This window comes from Dendropsophus ebraccatus, chromosome 8 (genome assembly GCF_027789765.1).
Source record: "Dendropsophus ebraccatus isolate aDenEbr1 chromosome 8, aDenEbr1.pat, whole genome shotgun sequence".
Lineage (NCBI taxonomy): Eukaryota > Metazoa > Chordata > Amphibia > Anura > Hylidae > Dendropsophus > Dendropsophus ebraccatus.
Window position 1 is genome coordinate 55,482,069 of NC_091461.1, and position 18,256 is coordinate 55,500,324.

The 18,256-nt window shown below is 45.1% G+C and overlaps 1 protein-coding gene across 9 annotated transcripts in view; it reads left to right on the plus strand.

Annotated features, from left to right (window-relative positions):
• Nucleotides 1-11,061, plus strand: part of LOC138799356 (FK506-binding protein 5-like) — a 104,266-nt gene extending 93,205 nt beyond the window's left edge. For 6 of the 9 annotated variants that reach the window (XM_069980397.1, XM_069980399.1, XM_069980404.1 and 3 more), the window contains 15 exons: nt 3,297-3,323; nt 4,139-4,177; nt 4,628-4,678; nt 4,927-4,968; nt 5,267-5,305; nt 5,714-5,752; nt 5,846-5,872; nt 6,849-6,887; nt 7,322-7,372; nt 7,512-7,559; nt 8,431-8,481; nt 8,617-8,658; nt 9,035-9,085; nt 9,397-9,426; nt 10,507-11,061. In XM_069980397.1, the coding sequence (XP_069836498.1) occupies nt 3,297-3,323; nt 4,139-4,177; nt 4,628-4,678; nt 4,927-4,968; nt 5,267-5,305; nt 5,714-5,752; nt 5,846-5,872; nt 6,849-6,887; nt 7,322-7,372; nt 7,512-7,559; nt 8,431-8,481; nt 8,617-8,658; nt 9,035-9,085; nt 9,397-9,426; nt 10,507-10,693 (763 nt within the window). In that variant the 3' untranslated portion in view covers nt 10,694-11,061. Of the gene's footprint in view, nt 1-3,296; nt 3,324-4,138; nt 4,178-4,627; nt 4,679-4,926; nt 4,969-5,266; nt 5,306-5,713; nt 5,753-5,845; nt 5,873-6,848; nt 6,888-7,321; nt 7,373-7,511; nt 7,560-8,430; nt 8,482-8,616; nt 8,659-9,034; nt 9,086-9,396; nt 9,427-9,897; nt 9,946-10,491 lie in introns of all 9 variants that reach the window. The other 3 variants (XM_069980403.1, XM_069980401.1, XM_069980400.1) reach the window with 3 other exon arrangements.
• Nucleotides 11,062-18,256: the final 7,195 nt, after the last annotated feature.

Here is an 18,256-nt window from a genome sequence, read left to right on the forward strand (position 1 = left end):
ATCTTTACTGTGAATATAAAATGTGTGTGAGTCTATAACCCCCCCCCCCCTCTCCTTATTGTACGTTGGGTTCCCACTATCGTTTCCTCTGTCACTTAAAGGAGCGAAGAAGACCTGGAGGAGGACGAGGACGACATTCTGGATGTGGAGTAAGGATCTCTAGTAAAAAATTGTACAATGAATGAATGAGTCTTTATTGTGTGTTGGGTTCTCACTATCTTCTCTACTCTGTCACTTACAGGAGCGAAGAAGACCTGGAGGAGGACATTCTGGATGTGGAGTAAGTATCTCATAGGGAAATATTATGCAATGAATGAATGAGTCTTTATTGTGTGTTGGGTTCTCACTAGAGATGAGCGAATTGCTCATATAAACAAAGCGAAGTGCCTAATTTGATCAGCGCTCTGCTTATCAAGCCACCAACCCTTCAGCGCAGCTCCGCTCCCTGACACTCCTCCCAGGGCGCCGGGAAAAGCTGCATTCAATCCTGGGAAACTTCTCCCAGTTTCCAAGGATTGGATCCAGCTTTTCCCCAACACCCGGAGTGGAGTGGCAGTGAGCGGAGCAGCGCTAAAAGGCTGGTGGCATGATGAGCGAAGTGCTGATCAAACAAAGAGCTTTGCTTTGTGTAGATGAGCGATTCACTCATCTCTAGTTCTCACTATCTTCTCTATTCTGTCACTAACAGGAGCGATGAAGACCTGGAGGAGGAGATTCTGGATGTGGAGTAAGGATCTCATAGTAAAATATTGTACAATGAATGGATGAGTCAGGGGCGTAACTAGGATTCATGGGGCCCCATAGCAAAAAACTTTATGGCCCCATTTCGGCAAACTCCGGCAACGTGTTGCGAGCCCTACATGTACACATGCACCCACATAGCCGCTAGTATACTGTGTCACCATCTCCCCCTCGTGTCACCATCCCCCCCATCTCCCCCATCGTCTTATCTGTTGCAGAACTACAACTCCTATTATGTGATGTAGTCCTGCATATTACCCCACACAACATGCTGGGAGATGTAGTTCTACAGCCTACCCTATACACCATGGTGATAGATGTATTCCTGTATATTACCACACACAGCATGCTGGGATATGTAGTCATGTATATTACCCCACACACCATGCTGGGAGATGTAGTCCTGCATATTACCACACACCATGCTAGGAGATGTAGTTCTATATTTTACCACACACCATGCTGGGAGATGTAGTCCTGCATATTACCACACACCATGCTAGGAGATGTAGTTCTATATATTACCACACACCATGCTGGGAGATGTAGTCCTGCATATTACCACACACCATGCTAGGAGATGTAGTTCTGTATATTACCACACACCATGCTGGGAGATGTAGTCTTGCATATTACCACACAGCATGATGGTAAATTTAGTTCTACTGTGCCACTGCCTCCCCCCTCCTATACTATATCAACCTCTAATCCGTTGCAGAACTTCAACCCCCACTATAACCCATCAATAGGGCATGATGGGGGTTGCAGTTCAGCATCTTGAATGTCCACAGGCTGCAAAACTACAACTCCCATCATGAACAGTTAGAAGGACATAGTGTGGGTTGTAGTTCTCTGGAGGTAATCTCACCTGTCCTGGTTCCTGCTCTGTTTTCTGGTCTTGTGTTGCTTCTGTGCCTGCCTCCCTCTTCTCTCTGGTCTGTGGGGGGCAGTGATGGTGATGAGGGTGATGGTTGTTCTTCGCCACTGAGGTAGGGGATGTGGCCCCCGCAGGTCATGAGGTTGGGGGGGGGGGGGGCTGCACAGGGGCCTCTGGGACATTGGGGGGGGCTGGCACACTTATGGGGGGCTTGGCCCTGTTGCTGGGGACACTATTTGGGGGGCTGTTGCTGGGCACACTATATGGGGGGCTGCTGGGGACACTATGTGTGGAGGGAGGCTGGTGCTGGGGACACTATATCGGGGGGCTGCTGCTGGAAACACTATATGGGGGGCTGCTGTGCACACTATGGGGGGGCTACTGCTGGGGACACTATATGGGGGGGCTGCTGGGCACACTATGGGGGGGCTACTGCTGGGGACACTATGGGAGGCTGTTGGGCACACTATGGGGGGCTACTGCTGGGGACACTATGGGAGGCTATTGGGCACACTATGGGGGGGCTACTGCTGGGGACACTATGTGTGGAGGGGGGCTGCAGCTGGGGACACTATATGGGGGTCTGTTGTTGGGGACACTATATGGGGGTCTGTTGTTGGGGACACTATATGGGGGTCTGTTGTTGGGGACACTATATGGGGGGGCTGCTGCTGGGGACACTGTATGGGGGGCCACATGGAGACACAGGACTGGGATAGGGGCCGCAGGGGGAGACAGGACGGGGGCCGCAGGGGGAGACAGGACGGGGGCCGCAGGGGGACAAAGTACGGGGGCCGTAGGGGAAGACAGGATGGGAACCGCAGGGGGAGAAAGGACGGGGGCCGCAGGGGAAGACAGGACGGAGGCCGCAGGGGGAGACAGGACGGGGGCCGCAGGGGGAGACAGGACGGGGGCCGCAGGGGGAGACAGGACGGGGGCCGCAGGGGGAGACAGGACGGGGGCCGCAGGGGGAGACAGGACAGGAGCCGCAGGGGGAGACAGGACGAGAGCGGGGGCCGCAGGGGGAGACAGGACAGGAGCCGCAGGGGGAGACAGGACGGGGGCCGCAGGGGGAGACAGGACGGGGGCCGCAGGGGGAGACAGGACAGGAGCTGCAGGGGGAGACAGGACGAGAGCGGGGGCCGCAGGGGGAGACAGGACGGGGGCCGCAGGGGGAGACAAAACAGGAGCCGCAGGGGGAGACAGGAAGGGAGCCGAAGGGGGAGACAGGATGAGAGCCGCAGGGGGAGACAGGATGAGAGAGGGGGCCGCAGGGGGAGACAGGACGAGAGCGGGGGCCGCAGGGAGAGACAGGACGAGAGCGGGGGCCGCAGGGGGAGACAGGACGAGAGCGGGGGCCGCAGGGAGACACCTGTGAGGGGCCGCATCTTGCTTGAAGATGCACTCCTCAGCCTCGATGTCCCTGTCTGAGCGGAGGAGTGTGGAAGCAGCTCTGGTCCGTAGGGGGACGGGCTGAAGGCGGGCTGTGATGAAGAAAAGCTGCCGGCCGAGTCAGGTGACGCGCGGGCGGGACGGAAGTAGGCGCACGGGATGGGATTCAATAATGCAGGCCACATGTTTCAACGCGGGGGCCCGGGCCCCATGGTAGCTACGCCAGTGGGATGAGTCTTTATTGTGTGATGGGTTCTCACTGTCTTCTCTATTCTGTCACTTACAGCAACGATGAAGACAACGAGGAGTGGCTGTAAGTATCTCACGTATCGCATTTGAATAGAGTTTTTTGATGATAAAATCCAAAACAATTACCCTTTAAATGACAACCAAAATTTTCAATGTATTAATTATTAATGCATGATTCCCATATAATCTCATAAAAACATGAACACAAAAGGACACTTAACAAGATGAAGGGACCAGAAGAAAATACTTAATCAATGATACACTGTAAATGCAAGGGGTAAGCAATGTATTCAATTACAATTTATGCATCCTGAGCCCAATACCAAAACATATGTCTAAAGTGTAAAGTGCATAAGTCCTGGTCAACAATATATAGGTATCCCGAAAAAACGGCGGAATTGCCAAATCATACACAAGAATAAGCATCCAGCTGACCATACAGAGACCCGAACCATATTTCACCACCAGCACAATGCCCTCCAAAAGAAGTGGTTTGGAGGGGGATGGCATCCTGGCAGATCATAGGCTACAGGCCTGAAGTGTCAGCATCCTGTGAGTGAGTGGCAGATCGGGGAACTAACCGCTCCCTCTCTGCCATTCTACCTCACTACATCTGGGTTTGAAGATTTGGAGCACAGGGACAGAAATTCAGGCCTAGAAATGCCCTGATCAGCATGATACACTGGGATAAATCTGGGGCATCTGGGTCGCTCCATCTAAGTTTGTCCTGTCTAAAAATCCATGTTTTAATAAATCTGGGCCAGTGGGTTTCCATTTTATTGAGTTTGATAAAACCTCCTTAATGTGCAGCCTCGGAGAAGTGACTATTACCCCCTTATAATACGTAATATTTTTTATTCCTTTCTTTTCATGTAATAGATGGAGGAGAGCAGTGATGACTACACCTTGGAAGTTCAGGTATCTATCGCACAATGCTCCTATCTGGGAAATGTGTCAGTAGTTTTTTTTGATTCTCTCACCATATAAAAAAATGACTAAAAAGCGATCAAAGTGTCCCATGTGCTCCAGAAAGGCAGCAATGAAGATGTCACTCAGAAATTACTAAAAAGAATGGAAGAAAATAGAAAATGTGGCAGAAAAAAAAAATCAAATTTTTTAATGTTGTGTCTGCCTCAATTTGCTTTAATTTCTGTGAAACACCTAAAGGGTCAATAAACTTCCTAAGGGTATTTCACACACAATTGTGAGGTTATTATACACCCGTATTTTGAATGTTACAGCCATAAATCATGTTTTTATTGAGATATCACAACATATGACATTTTCTGTTCTAAGTTTCAAACACGATAAAGTATCTATAAAGTTTAAAGTATAAAGTATCAACCACACATATATTCTCTATTACAGAAGATCCAAGTATCCACAGAGCTCATGGATCCCTCGCCTGGAGACCATCATGTAAGTATAAGGAAGTAGCAGAGCTGAAATTATACTTCTGTATTCTGTGGTTTGATGTACAATTCTCCCCATCATGGAGGCACCCCGTGGCAACAGGCTAGAGAGATCTGGCTACCGTGTTTTGAGACTCGCAACCGAGACTCCACAGACTCTTATTTTGCATATTTACAACTCTATTATGATCAATGTTTATAAACTGCCCAATCAAAAACAAGTATAAAACAAGCTGTTCTATGTTATACGTACAGCGAGGAAGAGGAGGAAGAGGAGGCGGCTGAGGACATCCCCAGGTAAGGGATCAAATAATATAATGTTGTGAATGCATAGATAGGCTTTCCTTACTATCCTGCACAGGGAGGGGAGTTGCTTTATCCAGCGCTACAAAAACATGGCCACTTTCTTCAAGAGCCAGCACCGCTCTTGTCTCCAGTTTAGTTGTGGTTTGCAATTAGGCTCCATTGACTTCAATGGACCTGAGTTACAGGTTAGTTGTAGAGTAAGGATCTCTAGTAAAAAATTGTACAATGAATGAATGAGTCTTTATTGTGTGTTGGGTTCTCACTATCTTCTCTACTCTGTCACTTACAGGAGTGAAGAAGACCTGGAGGAGGACATTCTGGATGTGGAGTAAGTATCTCATAGGGAAATATTATGCAATGAATGAATGAGTCTTTATTGTGTGTTGGGTTCTTACTAGAGATGAGCGAATTGCTCATATAAACAAAGCGAAGTGCCTAATTTGATCAGCGCTCTGCTTATCAAGCCACCAGCCCTTCAGAGCTGCTCCGCTCCCTGACACTCCTCCCAGGGCGTCGGGAAAAGCTGCATTCAATCCTGGGACACTTCTCCCAGTTTCCAAGGATTGGATCCAGCTTTTCCCTGACACCCGGAGTGGACTGGCAGTGAGCGGAGCAGCGCTAAAAGGCTGGTGGCATGATGAGCGAAGTGCTGATCAAACAAAGAGCTTTGCTTTGTGTAGATGAGCAATTCACTCATCTCTAGTTCTCACTATCTTCTCTATTCTGTCACTAACAGGAGCGATGAAGACCTGGAGGAGGAGATTCTGGATTTGGAGTAAGGATATCATAGTAAAATATTGTACAATGAATGGGTGAGTGTTTATTGTGTGTTGGGTTCTCACTGTCTTCTCTATTCTGTCACTTACAGCGACGATGAAGACAACGAGGAGTGGCTGTAAGTATCTCATAGTAAGATATTGTACAGTGTGTATAGACACCGGACTGGATTCCATAGCAATTAAAGTGATCAGCAAATCCAATAAATAACGGCCTAGTGGCAAATCTGCAACTACGACCGTTGTTGAATGAATTTATACGTTGTGTGAACTTAGCCTATAGGTATACTCACGTATCGCAATTGAATAGAGTTTTTTGATGATAAAATCCCAAAAAATTACCCTTTAAATGACAACCAAAATTTTCAATGTATTAATTATTAATACATGATTCCCAAATAATCCCATAAAAACATGAACACAAAAGGACACTTAACAAGATGAAGGGACCAGAACAAAATACTTAATCAATGATACACTGTAAATGCAAGGGGTAAGCAATGTATTCAATTACAATTCATGCATCCTGAGCCCAATACCAAAACATATGTCTAAAGTGTAAAGTGCATAAGTCCTGGTCATCAATATATAGGTATCCCGAAAAAACGGCGGAATTGCCAAATCATACACAAGAATAAGCATCCAGCTGACCATACAGAGACCCGAACCATATATCCCCACCAGCACAATGCCCTCCAAAAGAAGTGGTTTGGAGGGGGATGGCATCCTGGCAGATCATAGGCTACAGGCCTGAAGTGTCAGCATCCTGTGAGTGAGTGGCAGATCGGGGAACTGACCGCTCCCTCTCTGCCATTCTACCTCACTACATCTGGGTTTGAAGATTTGGAGCACAGGGACAGAAATTCAGGCCTAGAAATGCCCTGATCAGCATGATACACTGGGATAAATCTGGGGCATCTGGGTCGCTCCATCTAAGTTTGTCCTGTCTAAAAATCCATGTTTTAATAAATCTGGGCCAGTGGGTTTCCATTTTATTGAGTTTGATAAAACCTCCTTAATGTGCAGCCTCGGAGAAGTGACTATTACCCCCTTAAAATACGTAATATTTTTTATTCCTTTCTTTTCATGTAATAGATGGAGGAGAGCAGTGATGACTACACCTTGGAAGTTCAGGTATCTATCGCACAATGCTCCTATCTGGGAAATGTGTCAGTAGTTTTTTTTTATTGTCTCACCATATAAAAAAATGACTAAAAAGCGATCAAAGTGTCCCATGTGCTCCAGAAAGGCAGCAATGAAGATGTCACTCAGAAATGATTAGAAAAAAATGGAAGAAAATAGAAAATGTGGCAGAAAAAAAAATCAAATTTTTTAATGTTGTGTCTGCCTCAATTTCCTTTAATTTCTGTGAAACACCTAAAGGGTCAATAAACATCCTAAGGGTATTTCACACATTATTTTGAGGTAAATATACAGCCGTATTTTTTACGTTACGGCCATAAATCATGTTTTTATTGAGATATCACAACATATGACATTTTCTGTTAAAAGTTTCAAACAGGATTAAGTATCTATTACCTCAACCATACATATATTCTCTATTACAGAAGATCCAAGTATCCACAGAGCTCATGGATCCCTCGCCTGGAGACCATCATGTAAGTATAAGGAAGTAGCAGACCTGAAGTCATTCTTCTGCATTTTGTGGTTTAATGTACAATTCTATTATGATCAATGTTTATAAACTGCCCAATCAAAACTCTGTATAAAACAAACTGTTCTATGTCATACGTACAGCGAGGAAGAGGAGGAAGAGGAAGAGGAGGCGGCCGAGGACATCCCCAGGTAAGGGATCAAAGAATATAATGTTGTAAATGCATACATAGGCTTTCCTTAGGGTGCGTTTACACAGAAAGATTTATCTGACAGATTTTGGAAGCCAAAGCCAGAAATGGATTTGAAATGAGGATAGATCTCAGTCTTTCCTTTATGACCTGATCCCTGTTTATAGTCTGTTCCTGGTTTTGGCTTTAAAGATCTGTCAGATAAATCTGTCTGTGTAAACGCACCATTGCCATCCTGCACAGGGAGGGGAGTTGCTTTATCCAACGCTACAAAAATATGGCCACTTTCTTCAAGAGCCAGAACCATTCTTGTCTCCAGTTCAGGTGTGGTTTGCAATTAAGCTCCATTGACTTCAATGGACCTGAGTTACAAAACCCAAACTGGAGACAAGAGTGGTGCTGTCTCAGGAAGAAAATGGCCATATTTTTGTAGCGCTGGATAACCCCTTTAGTTTCTGTGAAACGTCTAAAAAGTCAATAAACTTCCTCAACGTCATACTGAATAAATAGAGAAGTTTTTAAAATGAGGTGATTTATAGGTGTTTCTAACATACAGACCTCTTTAGATCCACTCCAAAACTGACACGGTCCCTAAAAAAATTAGATTTTTAGTTTTGGGTTATGTGGCAGGAGCTAAGAATATCACATGCAGAAACCTGCACATAATGAACATAGAGGAATGGGAAAATGCTAAATGTTAGATCTGACAGTGTTAACAGCGTTGAGGCAAAAACAGTGAGTGCAAGAGGTTATTTAAAAATGGGGTTATAATTCATGTTTTATAGAGCCATCATAAGATATAAGATTTACTGGAAGTTTCAATCACATTAGAGTATCCATAATCCCTAACACACATATTTTCTCTATTACAGACCTTCCAAGTATCCATCATGCTTATGGATCCCTCGCCTGGAGACCATCATGTAAGTATGAAGAACTAGCAGAGCTGAAATCATCCTTCTGCATTCTATGGTTTGATATATGAGTCCATCAGTGTTTATAAACTCCCTAATCAAAACTCTGTAAAATCCCCAATAACAATGTATTTGTATGTACAGCGAGGAAGAGGAGGAAGAAGAGGCGGCCGAAGACATCCCGAGGTGAGAAATCAAAGAATATAACTGTGAATGCATAGATAGGCTTTCCTTACATCTTACACAGGGAGGGGTGCAATGAGAGGACAGGATAGTGGGGGGGGGGGGGGGGCTCTAGTTGGAATCCTATCACATATCATATTATATATTTCCATATTTATAAAACAGAAGAGTGTAGATCTTTTTGCCCTGTCTTTCCATTACGTTGCTCAGAACACTAAAAAATTGAAGAATCTGACATAAACAGTTGTCTAGGGTCCTATTCCAGGGAGTGTTTAGAAAAATCAGATCTAGGTTTGCAGTCCCCTCTTTTATAATAAACCTTATCATGTATAAATTAACTGTATATTAATATATGAGTTGGTTTATGTTCAATATACAGAGAAGATGACGAAGAGGAGGAGGAGGAAGAGAAGACCATCGTCATCCCTAGGTGAGGAATCAGAGTCTATATACATGGGATTGCTTGTATTTACTATGCTGCATAGAGAGGACAGGGGGCGCTCTAGTTGGAGGTGGATGATATTTCTCTATCTCCATCAATACCAACAAACCTGTCCTATAAATTACATACCTTTGTGTTGGTAAAACAAAGGCAGATGGGATCTCTTTATCTAGGAGCTGATTTCCGGCTACAAGAATACATTTCCTTTCTATAGTTTCCTTATAATGTGCTCTGTGATCCCGGTGGCCTTACACTAACCATTTATTTCTGACCATTTCTTGGTCATTTCTCCTCAGCAGAAGCAGCAGCAGAAGATCTATCCTATCCAGGTAAGTACAAGCCATAACACATTAACATGATAACATGCGGCTATGGGATGAAACGCTCCATCATTGTTCCCCGTTTTCTATCCTTGTTATTTGGGTACAGCCCTACTCGGGTGCAGCCTAACACACACAGCCAGCAAAAAAGACACACAGAATAGCAGCATAAGGGGTTCATTCTAGATGCTTTACTGGCTGATATTTTGGTGCACTTAATACCTTCATATGATCAATATATATTATTTTATTATTATTATTTTATGATTTACTTACAGTATAATACCCCACAAAGGCGTCATGTACCTAATACCACCAAATAAGCTACATAGTGCCACCACAGTCCCCCTGTATCCCACCCACTAGGATAGCGCTGATGCCCTTCTCCTCAGTGGAAAGTCTATTCTCCCATCACTGCAGTGTCCCCAAGAGACGGGTCAGATCTCTAAACTTCATGCTGGTTTTCTCTTTCCCCTATAGACTGCGGGCGCTGTTCTGCTGCTGCTGCGGCACCGAAGATCAGTAAAGGTGAGTAACCAAAATCTAATCACACCTTAGGCTGCAGATCACTTTTAGGCCATGTTCCCACAGCTGGAGACAGCGGCCGGTGTCAGAGAAGATCATCCCAGCCAGAACTGCAGTACCGGACAGATGATCTTCACTGCCGCTGAATTCGGATGTGGACGCAACAGTGTTCGCCCGCTTCCGAATTCCCCGCTGCACACAATGGAGCGTGCTCCATTGTGTGCACTGACAGGTTCTCATGTCAGGTTCAATGAATAGCGGCCACAGAAAACTGACATGTCCGTTTTTGCGGCGCCATTAGGGATGTGTATACACTCCAGCTGGGATTCCCTCAGCTGCAGCACAATGTAAGTTCTGTAGTAATCACGGCTGTTGTTGCCGATTTTCGGCTGTGATTACTTCACAACTTACATTGTGTGAACATAGCCTTATACTGATTGCATTTTAATGTGAAGCTTATACATGAAAACTGTGATTATTATTAATGTTATAACAGTATCATGTTTATATCATTGTAACACTTTGTTCCAATTTTTACCTCTAATGTAGGTAAGACCGCGCCAGCTGCGTAAGACACTCGTACCATCAGGAGCTGTCTGGAGTAGAAGACACCCATACCATCAGGAGCTGTCTGGAGGAGAAGACACCCATACCATCAGGAGCTGTCTGGAGGAGAAGACACCCATACCATCAGGAGCTGTCTGGAGGAGGAGGCGCCGTTAACATCTATGGGCAAGTGAGGCGCCAATAACAACAGGGGGTTCACTTGCTTCAAATGGGAAGGAGGAGGCCCCCGTTAACATCAGTAAAAGGGGGAAAAGACTCCCTTAAATATCCTGAGGAGTCTGGAGGAGGCGCCCTTAACATAAAGAGGCAAATGAGGCGCCATTAAAATCAGGAGGAGTCATTTGCCTTAAATGGGGAGTGAGAGGCCCCATATAACATCAGTAAAAGGAGTAGAACACTCCCTTAACATCTGTAGGAGTCTGGAGGAGGCGCCCTTTACATCTGTAGGCAAATAAGGTGCCATTAAAAGCAGGAGGATTTATTTGCCTCATAGGGGGCAGGAGGAGGCCCTGTTTAAAATCAATATCTGGAGGAGAAGATCCCCTTAAACACCTGTAGGGGTTTGGTGGAGGTGCCTTAGATCAGTTAGCTAGGGAGCTAGATGACATTACCTTTCCTTTTGTCTCTCCTCTAGTTTGGTGTCTTTTCATTCTACACTATCTGACTCGGCATAAAGGCAGCGGGCGGAGTCAGTGGGGCAGGTACTGTGCTGCGATTGTCACATGAGGGTAAAACCAGTGGTAGCCAATGTACACGCCATATTCCATCATTGTGTATACATTGGCCACTACCGGAGGGACTGGTTTCACCCACATCTGGCGATCACCCCATAGTCCCTGATCTCCCACCTCAGTCCGCCAGCTCTGTGCCAGGTCAGAAGTTGTCAGGATGAGATGTCACCAAACTGGAAGTGAGATGCCGGTGAGAGAGGAAAGGAAATGCCTGCTCAGCTCCTTAGATAACCATTGTAACACCAAGAGGCAAATGAGGCGCCATTAACCATCAGGGGGAACATTTGCCTCAATTGGGGAGGAGGAGGCCCCCTTCAACATCAGAAAAAGGGGAGAAGATCCCCTTAAACACCTGTAGGGGTCTGGAGGAGGCGCCTTAGATAAGTTAGCTAGGGAGCTAGAAGACATTACCTTTCCTTTTGTCTCTCCTCCGGTTTGGTGTCTTCTCATTCTACACTATCTGACTTGGCATTAAGGCAGCGGGCTGAGACAGTGGGGCAGGTACTGGGCTGTGATTGTCACATGAGGGTGAAACCAGTGGTAGCCAATGTGCACGCCATATTCCATCATTGTGTATACATTGGCCACTACCGGCGGGACTGGTTTCACTTACATGTGACAATTACACCATAGTACCTGATCTCCCACCTCAGTTTGCCACCTCTGTGCCAGGCCAGAAGTTGTCAGGATGAGATGTCACCAAACTGGAAGTGAGATGCCGGTGAGAGAGGAAAGGAAATGCCTGCTCAGCTCCCCAGATAACCACTTTAATATCAAAAGGTAAATGAGGCGCCATTCAAATCATTGGTGTTTATTTGCCTCAAGTGGGAAAAAGGAGGACCCCTTTAACATCAGGTGAAGATTCCTTTAAACATCAGTAGGAGTCTAAAGGAGGAGGTGCCCGTAGCATACGTAGGCAAATTAACATCCATCAGAACTTGACTGGGCATCCTCCAATGTCCGGCTGGCATCAGAACCCACCACCTCCTGATGACCATCTACACCGCAGGAGCAGCCTGTGAGTATTTCCCATCTGGCACCCGGTGAGTTCAGGAATAATAGCTGCTTGTTGTATCCCTGGGGCCACTGACACTAGTGATCTTACCACAGCGCTATTATCCCTGAACTCACCGATACAGGCCTGGTAAGTATCGCACCTCACAGACACATGACAACATACAAATATATATATATATATATATATATATATATATATATATATATATATATATATACATACATAACCATGCACTACACATAGATATCGGCTGTGATCCTGGGACTTGCTCTGATCGCCACATTTGGGGTCGGGAAGGAATTTTTCCCCCTTGAGGACAATTGACTCTTCCCTCTTAGGGGTTTTTGCCTTCCTCAGGATCATTTCAGCCTCACAACCCCCACAGTCATACATGTAAAATTACTCTTCCTATAACTTGAAATAAAATCTCTTTTTTTGCCCCTTTACATCTTCGTGTCTGTGTCTTTACTTCCAGGTAGTGTCCGGATCATTCCGCACATGGTGATACCAAGTCTTTATTTACATTTTTATTTGAAAAAAAAAGGAAAAAAGGAAACTGGGAGTTAAATTTTCATTTAGTGGGTGGTTTTCTTATATTTTTATATAACATTTTTTAAAGGTTTCCTATTATTTGGACAAACTTCTGATATGTCAAAGTGACATGCTAGAAGATTGTGTGGGTGGGGGAAAAGGTGCTGAGACCCTTACTGATTGCTAATGAAGGGGGCAGAAGTGCAGTAGGTTAATCCCCCCTCATTACATTGATGCCCCCCGGTAATTAAAGTGACACTGTCACCCCCCTTGTGAATTCTGACATCTCTACACAGGTGTAAAGGGTAAATTTAGCGGTTTTCATACCTTATTTTATATCATACATCATGGTGCTTGTTCAAGTAAAAATTGATCTTTTATCAACTGCAGATTGTGTTAAGTGGGCGGGGCCTCACGGCATTAGCGCCACTTAGCCCCACCCACCGTGCCACCATTGGCCCCTATACCTTTAGGCCAGCCTGTTCCAATGGCCGGTGAGGGGGCAGGGCCAGCGGTGTCGTTGTGGGTGGGGCTAAGTGGCGATAATGCCGCGAGGCCCCGCCCACTTAACATAATTTGCAGTTGATAAAAGATGACTTTTTACTTGAACAAGCACCATAACGTATGATAGAAAATAAGGTATGAAAAACGCTAAATTTACCCATTACACCTGTGTAGAGAAGTCATAATGCACAAAGGGGGTGACAGTGTCACTTTAAGCAATTTTTCCATTAGGTGTGTGTTTTGGGGGGGGGGACCAATACAGGACCAATGCAGGACCAATTCATGTCACGGCACTTTTGCTTTACTTGCTTAAACACATGAACTCTACTATAGTCATAAGAAGGAAAATAACAGTGGACCATGGAAACACCAAGTCACAAGATCAGGCACAGGTTTCAAGCCTTGACAAAGAGAACGTTTTCCCTTGAAACGTTGCACATGTATCATGGATCATCTCACCTCTGTGAACAACGCCTGGGATGTCAAAGACTGAACTTGGAGGAATAGATGTTCTCTGAAGCTGCGTCGTATGTGCTGGGTGATAGACATGGAGATTATTACTAATATACATCTGTATGTGCTGCAGGAATTTACTAATAATAAAGATTAGAGCGTTTGAAAAAAGTATTGTATGTGTTTCTTTATGGAATGGTATATATATGTGTATGCATGTACAGTATGTGTGTGTATGTGTATGTATGCATGTACAGTATGTATATGATGTGTGTATATGTGTATGCATGTACAGTATGTGTGTATATGATGCATTTATATGTGTATGCATGTACACTATGTGTGTATATGATGTATGTATATGTGTATGCATGTACAGTATGTGTATGTGATATGTATATGGCGTATGCATGTACAGTATGTATGTATATGATGTATGTATATGTGTATGCATTTACAGTATGTGTGTATGTGATAGGTATATGGCGTATGCATGAACAGTATGTGTGTATATGATGTATGTATATGGTGTCTGTATGCATGTACAGTATGTGTGTATATGGTGTATGCCTGCACAGTATATGTGTATACGATGTATGTGTATGCGGTGTGTATATGTATGTGCAGTATGTGTGTAGATGTGAGCCTCAGAGAAGAGCAGGAACCTGGACAAGTTATCCCTAGAACTACAACCTCCATCATGCCCTGCTGACAATTCATGATGAGAGTTGTAGTTTTGCAGCATGTGGCTCTCCAGGTTGCAGCACTACAACCTCATCATGGCCTAATGGCAGTTCATGATGGGAGTTTTAGTTTTTCAGTCTCTCCAGGTTGCAGCACTACAATCTCCATCATGTACTACAGGCAGCTCATGAGGAAAGTTGTAGTTTTGCAGTCTTCTGTCTTTTCAGGTTGCAGCACTACAACCTACACCATGTCCTACTGGCAGTACATGATGGGAGTTGTATTTTGTAGTAATCTGTCTCTCCAGGTTGCGGCACTACAACCTCATCATGTCCTGCTGGAAGTTCATGATGGGAGTTGTAGTTTTACAGCATGTGGCTATCCAGGTTGCAATACTACAACCTCATCATGGCCTGCTGGCAGTTTTTGATGGGACTTGTAGTTTTTCAGCTGGAGAGTCAAAGATTGGTACACAATGATTAGAGAATGACACAGTACAGTTCATTAGTTATAGGGGGAGGCAGTGGTACAATACATGAGGGGGAGGAAGTGGTACAGTACATGAGGGGGAGGCAGTGACAGTTCGGTAAGACACGGTGGCACCTTAGAGGGCGTCACCTTAGAGTCATTGGATATAACTTTTTTTGTCCTCTGACTGCTTATACGATGGGTATAGAGAAAGGGGGGGGGGGGGGGGGGCAAGCTAAAATTTTGCACCAGGGCCCATCAGCCTGTAGCTACCCCCCTGCACAGTGCACAGGTGACAAGTATCCATTACCGCTACACAAAGAACAGACTACCCCTTTGGTTGTTTGGCAAAACCAGACTAAAAACTTTAAAGGGTTAGCAAAACATGGCCGTATTCCTATAGAAACAGCACCAGTTTGTTTATGGAATTGCAGCTCAGATCCACTGAAGTGAATGGAACTGATTGTAATACCACACACAACCTGAGGACACGTATGTCGCTATTTTTAGAAGAATGCAGCTATGTTTTTCTAATCCTAGATCATTCCTTTAAAGCGAATCTGTCATCCATTAAACACCTACAGAACTAATGACAGTGTTATACACTTTGTACCACAACGTTAAAGGGAAACTATTAACTGGTTAAAAGGATCTAAACTGTTGATATCTCTCACACAGGGTGCTGAGGATGAAGGTAAGTTTCTATCTTTAATCCTCGGCACAATTTCTGTGATATTAGGAGTTAAATCTCTATGCTAATACGTTTTTTTGGTGCACAGGGGGCGGGGCTACAGCTCCAATGTGTACTGATCTGCCCCCTGGCCGGCCCACCCCTCCTAATGAATATCAGCAGAGCGGGCAGGACAGTGCACCATAACAACTTATTAGCATAGGGGTTAATCTCCTAATATGACAGAAACGGTGCAGAGGATGACCGCAAGAATCCTACTCATCCTCAGCACTCTGTGCACTATAGGAACATATAGTTCCTCATAAGGTTTAATAAATCTCCCCCAATATCTTTATTTCCCATCATCGTATCTTTGTTTTTCTACAAATTCACTTTTTTGCAGCACTACAGTCAAGGAGGGATTTAGCGCAGCAGAAATCTTGTGGGATTATCTGTCAAAGGGAAAATCTGTGCCATTTCCGCACCAATAACCACAGTGGAAATCTAATGTGGGTCTATGTATGAGGTGATACCTGCGGCTCAGCCGTCTCGGTCCCCATCTGCTCCTCAGGGGCGTCACCCCTGCTCCTCATCTGCCGGATGTTCTTTAGTTGTTGAGCTTTTTGTCAGTCTCCTCCATCGCTTCATATTCTACCTGTATCCTCCTTCTTCTGCTGCTCCAGGGAATGAGGCCTTCACAGCCTGGCCTGAAAACCAGTCACCAAAAAGGGAAATTTAGCAGAAGAATAACCAAGAAGTTCCCCTATTTATTCAGGTGAGGCCACAGACCCATCTCATCCCTGTTCCCTCTACTTGGGTGCTGCCCCCTTGGCCCCTATTCCCTTCTACTGGGTGCTGCCCCCTTGGCCCCTATTCCCTTCTACTGGGTGCTGCCCCCTTGGCCCCTATTCCCTTCTACTGGGTGCTGCCCCCTTGGCCCCTATTCCCTTCTACTGGGTGCTGCCCCCTTGGCCCCTATTCCCTTCTACTGGGTGCTGCCCCCTTGGCCCCTATACTCTTCTACTGGGTGCAGCTGCCTTGGCCCCTATTCCCTTCTACTGGGAGCTGCCCCCTTGGACCCTATTTCCTTCCACTGGGTGCTGCCCCCTTGGCCCCTATACCCTTCTACTGGGTGCATCTGCCTTGGCCCCTATTCCCTTCTAGTGGGAGCTGCCCTCTTGGACCCTATTTCCTTCCACTGGGTGCTGCCACCTTAGCCCCTATTACCTTCTACTGGCTGCAGCTGCCTTGGCTCCTATTCACTTCTACTGGGTGCAGCCCTTTAAAACCTTGCTTTACACCATGCTGAAAAAATATCAGACCTAAAATTGCACCAAATTTTGCAATATTTGTTTACATGTAGAACAGCTCTATTGTATGTTATATATGATGCGACTGTGCAATGTATACAGCAGTGTTCCCCAACCTGTGGTACTATTTTTGGAAGGACACAGCCATGTTTTTCCAATCCCTTTAAGGTGAGTCTGTCATCCATTAAACACCTACAGAGCTAATGACCGTATTATGCACTTTGTACTGCAACAATAACACCTTAAGGACGGAGCCCAAAATGGCCTTAAAGAGAACCAATCTAAATTTCACTGTCCCTAATATTAAAGTATATCTATCCCTAACTCTATCTATGAAGATACAGACTGCCTTTGCAGTCTATCTTTTTCCTTTCCTACTCTTTCGTTTCTGTGTAAGCAAGGCGGGGCGCCGCCATCTTGATGACGTAACTTGCGTTCCACCGCTGGAACGCAAATGACGTCATCAAGATGGCGGCGCCCGGCCTTGCTTACACAGAAACAGAGGATTAGGTAAAGTACAAGATACAGACTGTAAAGGCAGTCTGTATCTTCATGAAGTCTATTTATGAAGATACAGACTGCCTTTGCAGTCTGTATCTTATGTCTTACCTACTACTTCGTGCCGGTGCAGCAGGGCCGGCACCGCCATCTTCATTAGGTCCATGCGTTTCACCGCTGGAACGCAAGCGACGTCATCAAGATGGAGGCGCCGCCCCTGCTGCACCGGCACAAAGTAGTAGGTAAGACATAAGATACAGACTGCAAAGGCAGTCTGTATCTTCATAAATAGACTTCATAAAGATACAGACTGCCTTTACAGTCTCATACTTTACCTAATCCGCTTCTTTGGTGTAGCTAGGCCGGACGGCCGCCATCTTGAAGACGTAACTTGCGTTCCAGCGGTGGAACGCAAGTGACGTCATCAAGATGGCGGCCGTCCGGTCTTGCTGCCGCTCTGCATGATGGGAGTTTCCTGTCTCGCGCCGGCTCTTTTGAAAAGAGTCGGCACGAGGCAGGAAAGTAAAACGTGAATATTTAAAAAACGAAGCTGTAAAATTAATTAATCTTATTTACAAATGTTGGTAAAATCATAATTTACATCTATTTAGGGAATAAAAAAAAAAAATGATTTTAGTCCATGATTGGTTCTCTTCAAGGACCGGACCAAATTTCAGGAATATGACCTGTGTCAATTTATCCATTAATAACTTTGGGATGCTTTTACCTATCTGGCTGATTCTGAGACTGTTTTCTCGTGACATGTTATACTTTATATTTCTGGTAAAATTGAGTCGATACTTACAGCCTATCTTTATGAAAAAAAACCAAATAACGTGAAAAATTTAGAAAAATTACATTTTTCTAACTTCGAACTTTC